Source organism: Artemia sp. Qi Xiang Cuo, chromosome 14 (assembly GCF_049724085.1).
Source record: "Artemia sp. Qi Xiang Cuo chromosome 14, ASM4972408v1, whole genome shotgun sequence".
NCBI classification, from domain to species: Eukaryota; Metazoa; Arthropoda; class Branchiopoda; order Anostraca; family Artemiidae; genus Artemia; species Artemia sp. Qi Xiang Cuo.
The window spans coordinates 22,172,426-22,188,383 of record NC_142807.1 but is presented as its reverse complement, the minus strand read 5'-3'; the positions used below and the strand labels follow the sequence as shown (position 1 = coordinate 22,188,383).

At 35.3% G+C, this 15,958-nt stretch overlaps 1 protein-coding gene across 1 annotated transcript in view; it reads right to left on the bottom strand.

The window, feature by feature from the left end:
• Positions 1 to 15,958, bottom strand: part of LOC148944264 (CD109 antigen-like) — a 340,357-nt gene that overhangs the window by 45,237 nt on the left and 279,162 nt on the right. Inside the window, exons 15-19 of the mRNA XM_089099715.1 lie at positions 14,326 to 14,496; positions 7,889 to 8,119; positions 5,461 to 5,592; positions 2,853 to 3,021; positions 2,043 to 2,218 (exon numbers count right to left, since the gene is read on the bottom strand). Of these exons, the coding sequence (XP_088955841.1) occupies positions 2,043 to 2,218; positions 2,853 to 3,021; positions 5,461 to 5,592; positions 7,889 to 8,119; positions 14,326 to 14,496 (879 nt within the window). The remainder of the gene's footprint in view (positions 1 to 2,042; positions 2,219 to 2,852; positions 3,022 to 5,460; positions 5,593 to 7,888; positions 8,120 to 14,325; positions 14,497 to 15,958) is intronic.

Here is a 15,958-nt window from a genome sequence, read left to right as displayed (position 1 = left end):
ATCTCGCAATGATTCAAGCCATAGATTTTCCAGAGTTTATTTATAGTCTACTACTCTACTTCCATCTATGATCGCTATAGCTGTTTTCTAAACAGCTTCAATTTCGTCACATAAGTGGCTGGTTTTTGGACAAATTGGCCCCAAACATGCGCAGCATATTCGAGTCGCGGTCTAAATAGTTAAGAAAGGAACTTAGAAAAACTACAAAAAAGTTTAGTAATGGCATATCTGGCCCAAAATCTTAGACTTAGTCTAAGGTTCATTTAGACATACACTCAAGCTCAAGGCTAGTTTACGTAGTCTTTACAAAAATAAAAACAAGAAAAACACATGTATATATACTAAATCACTACAATAATAAAAAATACAAGTTTTTTTTTTCAACTGAAATAAGGAAAAACATTAAAACTTAAAACGAACAGAAAGTATTCCGTATATGAGTAGCGTTGACCAATCTTCAACACCTCGATCTTCACGCTAAAGTTTTTTACTACTTTAAAAGCTTCGTATTCTATTTCAAAATAAACAGTGTGAACAGTGGGGTATTAAAGAGGGGGCAGCCCCTTTCATATAAGGAATATTTTCTGTTCGTTTTAAGTTTTAATGTTGCTCCTTACTTTCAGTTGTAAAAACTTATTGTTTTCTAAATTTAAATTCTGATTGTTTTTTTTTTAAATAATTAAAGGAAATTCTCTTCCCTCGTGTAAAATATCTTCTGCGAGATTCCCCCAGAAACCTTCCTCCCCACGGAGTCTCCCCATGGAAAATTTCCCCTGCAAAAAATCCCCTTCTCCCAAAACATTTCGTATATTTCCCACTAACAAATACTAGGCCTAAATGTAAGCAATAGGTAAATTGCATAACTTTGGGCTTAGAAATCTTTCTCAAGGGACTATAGGGTATATCCCAAAGGCATAGCTATTGAACCTTTCAACTATGCTGAATCAAATGCCTACCTAAAGATTTTAATCAGATGACGTTGGGAAAAAAGAGGTATGGATCTTTTTGGTCACTACAATTGAGCACTAGAACTATTGATTTCTGATCAAATGACCCCTCCCCCGATATTCTAGGATAAATTTTTGGTACGATCCCCCCTTGGGAAAACACAAATAAATAAACAAGGATCCGTTATCTTTCTTCTGGCCAAAAATACATAATTCCAGACTTTTGTATATAGGAACTTGAAACCTCTACAGTAGTGTTCTCTGATGTGCTGAATCTGATAGTGTGATTTTCATTAAGGTTCCTTGGCTTTTAAGGGGTGTCCCCTCCCCTTTTTCTAAAATCAAGCATATTTTCTCAGGCTCGTATCTATCGATAGGTAACACTAAACTTAATCAATCTCACATATTTGGAATCAGCATAATAGGCCAATTCTTTAGATGTATCTATTGATATAAGAATTGAACTTTTTAGAGTTTCAGTTACTATTGAGGCGCTTCATACCTTACTTAGAGTTACGAACTGTTTGATTCAAAATTATAATTCTGATTAGGTTACGGGAAAACCTAGATTAAAGATGCAATACTTAAATGGCTGTACAACGGTGGAATGCCGATATCATGAAAACCGTTTGGTTACGAAAATACCGAAATCGAGTCTCATAAATTACCGCCCACTTTATTCCCTGTATGGATCTACTATGACTAATAAGGTAAAATGCAATACATGACTTAATACAAAGTAAAAACTGAGGGGAAAATCAAACTGAATCATAGGATTCTAGGGAATAATTTAACTGAAGCAAACTGGACTAGGAATAAAATCAACGAAAAGCCCTTAAATTAAAAAGACAAAAGTAACTTCAAGTTTATAGGCTAATTGATAACGTTCCACTAGGAAAATATTTCGCTTTTCTTCATAGATTTCAGTATCTTAATCTCCTAATTATGTATTATTAAAATCTATTTTATTAATTATGGTAAAATATTTATTGTCTATTAATTATATTATTTAACTTTAAAATTGTGTTATATTATCTAGTGAATTTAATTTATTAACTGTCTAATAGACAAGAATACAGAAAATTTAAATTTTACCTCAAAACCTTGAATAGCATATTGAAAATCAAATTGTCTAGTGATTCGAAGGTAGTGTAATGTCCACAGATTGTAGCCAAAAGCGTACATACATGATTCTATTCCACTGAGAATTCTTTTGAATGCCATTGCTCCTGGTGACGGCAGCTCTTCAGGTATAGGTCCAACCACATCACCTAGAAGTAAGTCAAGTAGCTGTAAACACTAAGACAGATTCATTGCGTTTTCTTCTAGGCTGCAAGAGACTATTGAAAAATCCTCTTTATAGCCCATAAAGGCACCCGTTTTTTAGTAGCAAGACAACGCCGCAAATTAGAGAGAGAGAGAAAGAGAGAGAGAGAGTGAATTGTATTCCTACCTCTTCTACTAGGTCTTTCTACATAAACATAATCTTAACACATGTATTTACTTTATTTTATTAGATATAATTAATTAAATTAGTTATATAGCTTTAAATTTATTGAATAATGCTTTCATTTATTTAGCGTTTCAGGTTCTATGCGCGATACTCTTTGAAAGCCTTCTTTGACCTCAAATACTTTGGCTTGAACACCATTCTCATTCTAATAAGCCAAGATAATTTTTTCTTGGGATCTCAAAATAATAAGAGATACACCTTAAGCTTTGGATAAATTAAGATATTAACAGATCGAAGGTAGAGAGAAAGAGAAGGAAAAGAGAGAAAGAGAAAGAAAAGAGAGGAGGAGAGAGGGAAAGAGGGAGAGAGAGAAAAGGAAAAGAGGTTAGAGGAAGGGTACGCTAGGGACATTTGAGAAATGAACTGGTAAACTATAGGCATAAGCAGCTTACCTGATACTATGACATGACCCCGAGGGCTCCCAAATACAAATCGCCGTTGCCTTTGATAAGGTACGATGGGATTATCTACAATAGGTATGTCCAGATATCGAAACAGATTAGCACGACTCTTAAGATCTAACAGAAGAGATAAATGACGATAAAGAATGACACCTTCACCCTAAAATAAAAATAAAGCAGAATGCATAACCCGTTTTTATCTTCTAATTTTGTGAACTTTAATAAAAAAAAAAAAAAAATAAGGAAAATTAAGGAAATTTGAGAAAAAATAAAGACATTTAAGTACAACAAAAGAAGGAAGAAGGAGGTAGAAAAACTGACAAACAGAACTGGAAAAGGTTTGCTGTCCGCATTATTGTTCTTATTTTACACCATAACTGAATATGCTCAAAATTTTGATACAAAAGATAAAATCGCGAAGAAAGGAAGAAAACAAGGACAATTAACAGCCAGTGAAAAGATTGAAAAATTATGCAAATATTTCGGTCAAGACCTCCGCTTGACCGTCCTCGGTGCAGAATAAAACTGATGAAAATATAAAAAACCAAACCTTACAATAAAAACACAAAACTAAAATTGGACGACCCTTTCCTAGTAACGGTGAAAGGGTAACTGAATAAAAAACACAAGTGTGTTTTTTTTTTATTTTTTTTTTAAAAGGATTTGCTATTCCTTTACTTGAAATGAATTAATAAGCGCATATTGTCGAAGACATCCCAAACCAGAGGCCATTGTCTTTGTAGAAAGCCATAAGCCTTCAATGTATTGTCTATCTCAATTTACTCCCTAGCCAGTTTACCTCAGAACTGGGCGAAAAAGACCCCAGTGGACAAGGAATATAGAAAATAATAATATTAGCTTCCCCAATAAAGGGCCAACAAACTTTTTCCAATCGGCTTGATGCACCCAACAATGGCTGGATAAAGGGTTGAACCCCCTGGACCAAAAGCCCCTGGACCAAGGGGACGAGAAAAAATTTCTGATTGGGGACATGGACCTTCTAAAATTGGACTATAAGACTTATGGTTGTTGATTGGTTTGAAACTTATATTTGATATTCTTTGTGTAAACAGAATTCCAATTCACAAAAAAGATATGGATTCGCCTGAAATTGGGTCTAAAAAAGGACTAATAAACTCTTTTCTTTACGAACAGATTGAAATTTAAAGCTGAAAGTCCCTAGGCCAAGTATATCATAATGTGCAACAAAAATTATAGCTTTTGGGCACGGTCCCTCTCCAAAAAAGGGACCTGAAAAGCCCTTCCCCAAAAACTTATTTTTCCAACTGCCTTGAAACTTTCAAGGATTGTTGCTGGGCTAAGGAGATCACACAATTATATTGAGAGGGAGGAGGGTGTTATGCGGCACTGAAATTGGCAATTTGGCAAATTGAAATTGGCAAAAAGATATCATCAGCCTTGATCAGTTTAAAACTTACAGCTGAAGTAGAACCTAATGTAAAAAAAAAATGTGCTGGGTCAAATCGGGGTAGATTTTTTTCCTAACGCTGATTTGTTAGCCCAACACTTAAGGATTACGAGTGGGATTCTGGAATAAGTGTTCTTTATTTTCTCAAAACATAATTAGAAAACAAAAATGGAAAAACCAATTATTTTTTCCAATCAGCATGGTAGTCATATGTAGAAAGGGTCAAAAGAATTTTAACGAAGAGAAACAATTTAGAAACAAATTAGGCCGTATCTATTCGTGAGGCAAGAAAATTAAATAAAAGTTCAAATAGGGATAAAATCCTTTCAATAGACAGTGATTTTCACAAATAGTGATAACATTCCACAAAAAGTACTAAATATTTCGGTCACATAATAGACAGTGACTTTCACAAACAGTGGTAAAATTTCACAAAAACATACTAAATATTTCGGTCATTGCATATGTGACCGAAATATCTAGTATTTTTGTGAATCTCTATCACTGTTATCATCATCAATGTCTATTAAAAGGATTTCATCCCTATTCGAACTTTTATTTATCGTCATGGAAAGGCAGTATGGTCTCCGAAATTATCTACGTAAGAAAATTAGCGCAAACTGTCACTTCCACAGTGTGCAATCCGACAGGATACATCAAAGGCTGGTCAAACGTGAGTTGGTCTTGAAATACATTTTAGATTAGCTTTGCATACTGAAAATTATGAATTCTCCATTAGCACAAAATATCATAAGCTTAAGCAGTGGATACTTGGATTAAGGGCACGATGTAAAAGTGAACTTATTAAAGTAGGTTTTAACGACTAAAAAAAGGAATAAATAAATGTAGTAAGTACCTGAGACAGAATTTAATTTTTAAAAAAGTAAACATAATATATAAAGCGATAAAACTAAACTAATTTTATCTCGACTGATTCTTACCACTCTGCCCGATAAATAGCCCCAATTTTTTTTTCTGATAGACCTGGAACATACAAGACGTGTAAACACGCCAAGAGCATGTAGACATTGTTTAAATGTTGAGATTAGTAAGAATTTATCCATATTTTCGTATAATTCAACATTTTTGTGTGGTTTTGATAATCTCCCCCTCCCCCTCCAATAACGAATAAGATAAACTATACCATTAATTTAAAGTAGTATATACTACCTCAATTTCTATATCCAAGGTCTCAAAGTCGGTTGCCAACTGGGTATGGACGGATACAGTTACAGATATGGTTCCTTTATCAACAAATGGCACTATTGGAAACACAACCTCCTTTACTGTCAAGCTTGGGACCTGTAATTAAGACATCAGGATTTATTATATAAAATTACACCAGTCAATAACAATAAATAATTTCATATTATACTATCTAAATAACAATTAACTATTTTAGAACCGCATCCTCACTTTTAACTTAATGTCATAATTTTGTAGTCAATGCCTTTGGGATTCTTAAGACTAAATAAAAGAACATACTATTAAAAAAGGAAAAAAATGATGGACTGCTAAACTGAAAGTTCACAACGGGGAAAAGATTATATCAATAATAAACTCTTACTCTTGAAATTTTTTTCGTGAGCTTTTAGTAGGAGCACCAATTAGGAGGGCAGGAAGGGGAAGGGGTGTTTGCCCTGTAAAAGATTTTGGACAATGTCCTTTTTTAATTAATATGTATTTAACTAAATAAATCTGAAAAGTGCCTGTTTACAATTTTCAGAATACCATTTTTTTCTTTATTAAGAATCCAGAAAAATCCTTATCCACCCCCTATTTTCGTGAATTGGCGGCATATTTACGTGTCATTACTATTATTTCATCTACCCTTAAAAAATGGAACGGCCAAGACAAGGCAGTATCCAGGATTTTTGATCGGGGGAAATATTTTTTTGGGAGGGGGGGGGGGTTCAAAATAGAAAGTTAGAAAACGCATAAAGAATTAGCTTATGTGCATTTTTGTTATGTTTTTACGAGTCAGACAAAAATTTTGGGCTCGCATGGGTTCGAAATCCGTAACCCCCCCTTTTTGAGGGCAACTGGGCCCCCTCCCCCGCACGTTTTTTTCCCGAAATCACCCAATCAAAATTTTGAGATAGCCATTTTGTTCAGCATAGTCGAAAATTTAATTAATATTTCTTTAAGGATGATTTAATCCCCCGCAGTTCCCAGGGGAAGGGCTGCAGGTTATAAACTTTGTCCATTGTTCACATATAGTATTGGTTATTGAGAAGTATGCAGGGGTTTTCAGGAGGATTTTTTTTCTGGGGGGGGGGGGGGGGGTCAGAGTAGGGGTTACGGGGGAGAATATTTCCATGGAGGATGTTTCCTTGGGGGAAGGGAGATTTCTATGAAGGGGGCGTCACATTTCCCAGCATTATTTAAAAAACGATCAGAAATTAAATAAAAAACTAGTTTTTTCAACTGAAAGTAAGGAGCAACATTAAAACTTAAAAAGAAGAGAAATTATTACGTAATTGAGGGGGTTCGCCCCCTAGTCAACACCTTGCTCTTTACGCTGAAGTTTTTTTTAGTAGGCCTACTTTCAAAAGAGCTATCTATTCTAATTAACCGGCCTTTGTGATTCAGGAGCTTGTGATTCGATTAAAAAATTTGAACTTTAGCATAAAGAGCGAGGTATTGACTAGGGGGCGAATTCCCTATTATACGTAAAAAAATATACGAATATAGAAATTCGTTACGAAAGTTAATTCGTAAGTTACGTCAGAAAAAAATTTCGAGAAAGCCATTTAGCCAAAAAAAGGAAAATTAATATGCAAGTTTCACTTTAATTAGTCATGTACGGTGAGCCAAAATCAAAGCTGCATTAATTCAAAAACGTTCAGAAATTAACTAAAAAAAACACATTTTTTTAACCGAAAGTAAGGAGCGGCATTAAAACTTAAAACAAATAGAAATTATTCCGTATATGAAAGGGGCTGTCCCCTCCTAAACGATTCGCACTTTAAGCTAAAGTTTTTATTTTTTTTAAAAAACTAGAGTTGTGAGAAAGATTCTAACTTTAGCGTAAAGAGCGAGGCGTTGAGGAGGGACAGCCCCTTTCATATACGGAATAATTTCTATTCGTTTTAAGTTTTAATGTCGCTCCTTACTTTTAGTTTAAAAAAAACTTTTTTTTTATTTAATCAGAGCAAAAACCTGAATGCTGTGGCTATAACAGATAAGTCCTCATTGTAATATTGAAAAAATAAAGCACAGTGAGCTATAAACTAATGGAACACATTTCACCGCTATGAGTGACTGCAAACTGCAAGGTACACACAGAAATATAATTGAATTATAGCAATACTAATAATTATGCTAATACTAATAATTAATAATAAGTCACAATACTAAGATGATATATACCAATGAAGACCTTTAAAGATATTCAGTAAATTTGGTATTGCAGTCAGTGCTCAGTCAAATGAACGCGGTAAGATACCCGAAGGAATACACTGATAGACAACTAATACTGATAAAGCCAATACTGTTATTATTTTTTTTTATCTTCCCAGCAAGAGACAAGAAAAAAAAAACAATTACCTGTAGACAATGGAAAAGCAAAACAAAGTAGAAAAAGAGAAATATTTACCGATACATAATGTTGTATTTCTCCTTGTATAACTCTTGGTCGAAAACTCTCTACATTTCCCCCTTCCTCAACTTGTGCTACGCCAAAATCGTCAGAAGCCTCTATTTTCACCAAACAGTCCAAGGTCTCATCAGAATTAGAAATAATAACACCTTTAACACTAGGTGTCTCCCCACGGCGTATTGAAGTAGGTCCATGGAGAAAAATGTAGAAAGGTGGATTGCTCGTTGTCTAAAAGAAAAAGCAAAGTTATATAAATATGCTTGTTGAATACTATTTACATGTAGAAAGGTGTATTGAAAGGTGTAGAAAGATGGATGTAGAAAAGTGAATTGAAAGGTGGATGTAGAAAAGTGGATTGAAAGGTGTAGAAAGGTGGATTGAAAGGTGTAGAAAGGTGGATGTAGAAAGGTGGATGGCACGTTGTCTAAAAGAAAACGCAAAGTTATATACATATACTTGTTGAATACTAAATAGATGTCGAAAGGTAAATTGAAAGGTGTAGAAAGGTGAATGTAGAAAAGTGAATTGAAATGTGGATGTAGAAAGGTGGATTGAAAGGTGTAGAAAGGTGGATGTAGAAAGGTGCATGGATTGTTGTCTAAAAAAAGCAAAGTTATGTAGGCTACACATGCTTGTTGAATATTTAACAGATTACTATTTACATGTTATTGAATACCAAGAATTTCGGAAATTTGCATCAATTTGATTCAAAATATTGAATTATGTATCTCAAAGAAAAAGAAATAATCCGTTTTAACCTCATATCTAGCCATTTCCAAAGCCATAGCCGTGAAATGCTTGCGGTTTAAAAACAGTTATTAATCTTCGATGATTTTTATAGTTCAAATTCTGCTCAACTTGACTTAATTTTTAGATTATACTTTTCACTTTTACTTTCCTTTCTATTATATACTCTCTAGTACGATATGCTTTTTACTAATACTATTATACTACAATTATACTTTCTACTACTACTATAGTAAATACTATTGTAAATACTAGTATTCTAAATACTAATGATAGAAAGTATATAGTAGTAGTAGAAAGTATAATTGTAGTATAATAGTATTAGTAAAAAGCATATCGTACTAGAGAGTATATAATAGACTAATTACTATAGACAACTAATTACTAATAGACTAATAGTTTATGACTAATGTGCTTCGAAGAAATCGCGAGTGTGTTTTTATTGGTGATTTAAACTTCGATCTGCTGAAACTGAACGCCCCTAATTTAGATTTTTTGAACTTGATGCTTTGTCATGGCTATTACTCAACTGTTACTATTCCGACAAGGATTACAGAACATTCGGCAACTTTAATTGATAATATATTTTTTTCGTCTGACCTCATTGCGCAATGCCATTCAGACGTGTCAGTTACTCCAGGTTCGGATCATCTCCCATCGCAGGCATTTGCTACATGTGAATGACCCCCTACCAATAGCACAATAAGTGATACCTGACATGGCTCAATGAATATTGACTAAAGTGACACCCAAGCAAGCTAGTGATTACAGAAGGCACAGATTAATCAAGTGATACAAACGCATATGACCAATTGGTCGAACGCGTCAAACCCCAAACAACAACAACAACATCTCCCATCAGTTTGTACGATCAGATCAATCTCGAAGCCTAAAATAGCTAAAGAGAAATATCTCTCACGGGAGATGAAGGCCGAGAATCTGAAGAAGTTCAAGGATGAAGTGAGTGTGCTGTCTTGGCAAGAAGTGACAGATATTAATGATGATCCGTCTCGAGCATTTGATAAATTTATGGATATTCTTGGTCCAATCTATGATAGGTGCTGTCCTGTTCTTGAGATCCAGAAAAGAAAGAGAACCCCCCGTAAGCCATGGATTACCGATGAAAATACTGACCTAATGCAAGTAAGGGATGACTTGTTTAAGGCATACCTGAATTGTGAGTCTGATAGCAGTTGGGAAGCATTTCGTAGGGTTCGAAATAAAGTAAATTCCCTTCGCAGAACTGCAATGAAACAGTTTTATTCTGATAAGTTTGAACAACACAAAGGTGATATGCAAGGTACGTGGCAAACTATAAAGAATGTGCTCGGTACTGGCAAATCTTCAGCTTTCCCAGAAAAAGTGGAAATTAACGGTCATAGTGTCCATAATGAGAGGGATATTACAAATGAATTTTGCAAATATTTCTCTAGAATTGGTAGTGATATTTCTAGCGAGGCAGGAAAGAATAGTGACCAGTTTTCGGAACAGGATTTCCTTGACAACCGTGGTAAATCCCAGTCTTTTAGTTTTGTTGAGTGTAATTTGAATGACGTAAGTAAGGCTGTCAAGTTGATAAAGTCAAACTCTGCTGGAATGGATGGACTTAACCTTAAGGCGTTTAAAGTTGTAAGTGCTTACCTCCTACCGGTTCTCCTATACCTAGTGAACCTATCAATGAGAAAAGCTGACTTTCCACGTGCGTCAAAACAAGCTAAAGTGATTGTACTTCACAAAGGAGGTGACAAGAATGAGTTGTCAAACTATAGACCAATATCAATTTTACCTTTTTTTCTAAGATTTTTGAAAAAGTTATTTATTCCCAAGTTTATTCTTATTTAGATTCTTTTGGATTTGTTAGTGATAGTCAATTCGGTTTCAGAAAGCGTCACTCAACGTTGCACGCAATGCATCACCTTTTAGATAATTTGAATAATGGATTTGAAAGAAATTTAGTTCCTTTAACGGTATTTATTGATTTGAAGAAAGCGTTCGATACAGTTAGTTTTAATATACTTTGAAGCGGTTAAAAAGTCTTGGAATTAAAAATAGTGCTCTAAGTTGGTTTGAATCCCAACTTTTCGGTCGGTCTATAAGTGCTGTGCACAAAGATATTGTCAGTGAATTGATGCCTGTTACGTGTGGTGTGCCGCAGGGTTCCGTTCTGGGACCTCTCTTGTTCCAAGTTTACGTAGATACATTGCGGTATTATATAAGTGATGGTGTTGTTACTTCATTTGCTGATGATACGGCTATAACTGTTTTTGCAAAGTCTGTTCAAGAAGCTGTTGTAAAAGCTAACCATGTACTTCAGTGTCTCCGCGTATTTTTGAGTGTGAGCTGCCTCACTGTTAATGCAAAGAAAACCAGTTACATGATTTTTAGCAGAACTGGGATTATTTCCCACTGGATTCTGTAGTTGTATATGCCTCTGATGTTATTCAACAAGTATATGATCTCAATTACTTGGGTTTTCATATCGACAGCAATCTCAGCTGAAAGAAACACAGTGAGATAGTATCAGTTAAAGCTGCCAGAGGACTCAGGATACTGAGAAAACTGAGGCATACCTTTCCTCTGTCAACCCTCAAGCTTATTTACAGCGCTATTGTAGACCCTTATATTGGGCACGGATGCTCGGCATGGGCCAGTAATTTCACCGGCAACTATAAAAAGATACAAATTGTTCAGAATAAAGCAATCAGAGTACTCGGAGAGATGTGCCATTGTGAAAGTACTGCCCAATCTTACAAAAAATTTGGCATTCTGAATGTTGGGCAGCAGCGTGATTATCAGTTATCAGTTTTTGTCTATCAGTGTCTGAATATGTTATCTCCTGAGTACTTTCGGAATGTATTTTCCCGCAATTCTCTCTACCATGAAAATTCTACACGAAATGTTGACCATTTGGTCAGTGAAATCCAACATTCAACAAGGTCAAGTTTTGCTTTACGGAACATAGGTGTTTCGGTATGGAATGGTCTCCCGGATAGTATTAGAGCGGCCGATATCTTAGTTAAAGAATTTTCTTGTTGAAAAAGGAGGATAATTTTTGGAGATTGGGGGGAGGAAGAGGGGAGGGGGGAAGAGGGAAGGGGGGAGGATGGTTAGAGTGTGACAATGTAAATTGTTTTCTTGACTTTTTTTTCTCCTTACTTTCTTTTTTTTTGAAAAAATAAGAATTTATTAATAATTATTATTGTTTTTATTTATTTTTTATTAAAGAGTGGTTAGATGATGCAGCAACCAACACGATTTTTTTTAACCTTAATGTGGCCTTATAGCTATTTCTGATGTTTGTTGAATGTTTTTTTTGGTAAAGTAAAAATGTCTATGTCTATGTCTAGAAAGGAAAGTAAAAGTGAAAAGTATAATCTAAAAATTAAGTCAAGTTGAGTAGAATTTTGAACTATAAAAATCATCGAAGATTAATAGCTGTTTTTAAACCACAAGTATTTCACGGCTATGGCTTTGGAAATGGCTAGATATGAGGTTAAAACGGATTATTTTTTTCCTTTGAGATACATAATTCAATGTTTTGAATCAAAACTTATGCCCTGGGACCATATAAAGTTTTTATGGAAGAAGTGGTCGTATTAACTTCGTAGCGGACTCAAATGATCAGAAAAGGAAAGGTCTAATTCCCTTCTTAAGAGTCAAAAGTGATCCGATGGCAACTAGCCCCCCCCCGCCAACCCTCTTTAACACAAATGAGGCCTATCGAATTTCTTATACAGCCATTTCGTTCAAAATAGACCAAAGATTATATAACAAAGGCTCCAGGGATAACACAGCCAACCAGAACCTAGGGGCCGAAGTTATGCCCCGGTGGCATATAGGGTTTTTATGGAAGGGATGGTAGTATAAATTTCGGAGGGGCCTCATTCGATTTTAAATCAGAATCTCCAATGACCTTTTCAAGAGACAAAAGTGATCGTAGTGCAACTAGCCACCCTTCCTCCATACCAAGGCCCCTTTTTCCCCAAATGCTTCTCATCAAAATTTTGAGATAGCCATTTTGTTCAAAATAGTTTAAAGATAACAAAATAACAAAACTCAGGGATCATCACAACCCCCGAGAGCCCGGGTGTAAGTGTTGTAAGTTATGCCCCGGGGGTTAGATAAGCTTTCATGTAAGGGATGAATGAATAAACATCAGAGGTGGATCATTAGATTGGAAATTGAAATTTCTATTCACCATTTTAAGAGTCATCAAAAGTTATCGACGGACATTTACCCCCCCCCCCCCCCCTTCCTCTTTTCACCAAATGCATCCCATCAAAGTTCTGAGATAGCCATTTTGTTTGAAATAGTCCAACCATCCATAAGATGACAGAGCTTTGGGGTCAATATACACTTCCCCCCCAAAGAAAAAACAACAAATACTCGGGCGAATGGTTGTAACTTATGCCCCGGGGGCATATAAGGTTTTTACGGAAAAGTTGGTCGCATAAACTTCCGAGAGGACTCAAATGATTTAAAATTGAAAGTTCTAGTTCCCTTTTTAAGAGTCAAGTGATCCGAGGGCAACTAGCCCCCGCCCACCACGAAACTCAAGGCCAAAGGGCTCCAATTTTTATCCCGAGAGGCACTTCATATGGAAAGGATGGTCGCATAAACTTCGGAGGGCCTCGTTCGATTGGAAATTGGAAGTCATAGGGCCCTTTTTAGGAGTGAAAAGTTATCAGAGTGCAAATAGGCCCCACACCTTTTTTCCCCAAATGCATCCGATAAAAGCTTTAATCTTAGTCAAGGATTAGATAGCAAAAATTCCGGGGTGTTCACCCCCCCCCCCTCCAGGGTGCAGGGGCAGGCGTTGTAAGTTACGCCCTAGGGGCATATATGGTTTTTATGGAAGGACTGCTCGTATAAACTTCAGAAGGGGCTCATTAGAACGGGAGTTGAAAGTTCTAGTTCAATTTTTAAGAGTCAAAAGAGATCGGAGGTCAACTAGCCCCCACCCTTTTTTCCTCAAACCCACCGAATACAAATTTTGAGATAGGCAGGTATTGAATACTTCAAACATAAAAAAAAGAAACAACTCCAGGGTCGACACAACGTCCCAGAGCCCAGTGGCAAGTGTTTTAAGTTATGTCCCGGGGGCATATAAGGTTTTTATGTAAGGGGTGGTCGTATGAAATTCAAAGGTAGCTCGTTTGATTGGAAATTGAGTTATCAAAATCCCGCGGTACAAACAAAATCCAACGAGGTGATGAAAACAAAACACTGACCCGCACAAAACCGTAGTTGTATAATATTGTGTGGATCCGAAATGCACCTTCTGATACATTAAACTTATATAGCCTGCAACTTTTGCTTAGATTACTTCAGGGAAAAAATAGATAATTGTGCTTTAGTTTGTGCTTAGAATTGTACTAAGATTGTTAGGGGATGAAGTTTAAAGTTTTGATGGCAGCAAGTGCGTCACCTTAATGAGGTATTGATACTCCTGACAGATCGTGTTTAATTTAAGATTCTCGATACAAATAATCATATAGGAGTGGTCATATAAAATTGTTAGTACCCTCCCCCCCCCAAAAAAAAACAACAACGAAACATTATTATGTCCTTAAGCCTCAGAACAATGAAAACCCACGAAAAAAAAACATTCTCATTTATCACCTCGTTTTCTAAACATTTAGCATTATCAAGATAAATGAAACACGCTGTGTAGAATTGAAAAGTACCTCAGCCAAGCCATCCATAAATGCAAGGCCATGTTCTGGATGGACGGAAAATCCCTCAGCAAACCAGGTATCATCGGCTTTAGCAACTCCTTTAACAGCAAATTCAATTCCATCGTCTGAAACTGGAATGTCATACCACAACCAATCCCCATCAGCAGGATCATAGAAATCCTAAGTTAAAAAAAAAAAAAATTAACAGTAGCCTGGTTCGAACCAGGGGCGAATCCAAGATTTTTTTTAGCGGGGGTGCAAAATATTTACTCCGATACACTTGCGAATAAATAAATACCAGCAATTTCAAGGGAACCTCAACGATTATACGCCGTAGGAAGGTTGTGGAAATGGTCGTAAATTTAATCTAAAATCTACTGAGGGTTAAAGTTCTAATAAATCTGTTGTATTTAAAATGATGTAAAAATATTGATACAAAAAATAGTAAGTTATAAAAACCAACCCGCCATGAAAAAAAATGAAAAGCTGTCCACCATCTTCAAAAATATGACAATATGATATTATCCTGAAATCTGCCATTACGTTAGGGGGGTGCGCCCCTTAACCTTAAATCAATCGAGAGCGCTGTTTCATGATGATGCCATTACTTCTGCCACTTACAATATGATTTAGGTTATACAAGAGAATATAACTCTTGACTTGGATAAATATTGATTTCGTTTGACTGGGAACAACATAAACAAATGTATAAAATCAACAAAACTATTACTCCCTAGTTAAGGCGTAAATTAAAATCCTCCGAAGCTGCAAGTTCCTTTTAATAAAATGATCCCAGTTCACTTATGTTTCATTTCACTTATTTTTAATCATTTCAGATCTACAGTTCTTGTCATTTCATCTCAGATTTTTCCTTTCAGTAAAATATCATCTATGATGCTTTTATTTTACTTCAACATAATTTATTATTTTGCAAATAAATTTGAAAATTCTTGCTAAAAAGGAGAGAAAAAGAACACCAATATAATTTATGACTAAAAACGTAGCATCATAATGATTCATACCAAGTTTCAGCTCTATTTCCATTGATTTTCATTCTGGTAAAAAAATAATACTTTTCCACTAGAAAAAAAAATAATAGCCAAATTTCGATGACTGACACAACATGTAACTTCACTTTCTTAAACCAAAATTAAGGCTAGAGCACCTAGTATGAATTTGAAAAGCATTTGAAGCTCTTAGGGAAATATTTCAAGATATTGTTGCTACCTACATCTAGAGCAGGACAATATTTGAACATTTTGGGGTATCGATACCTCCCAAAGGTAATAATAATTTGGTGTCAATCCATGTATGTTGTAGCTAGTTCAATATAAAGCTAGAATAACTAACTGATAAACATTACGTATATTAAAATATTAAAAGAAACTTTTCCTAACTGTAGTCAACCTTAGCAGATGCTAGTTTTCTAATTACATACGCCTAAGACTGCAATACGCCTACTTTTTACAGTAGAATTCCCAAAATTGGTTATGCACCACATAAATTACTGGGTATCGAAAATACTGGTATATTCTGATTGTATCAAAACTTTGATACAACATTGAGCATATCAGCATTTTAGTATCAATTACCCTACCTTTTTCTTTAACAGAGTCATTTAAGATGTTATACCACAGAGATT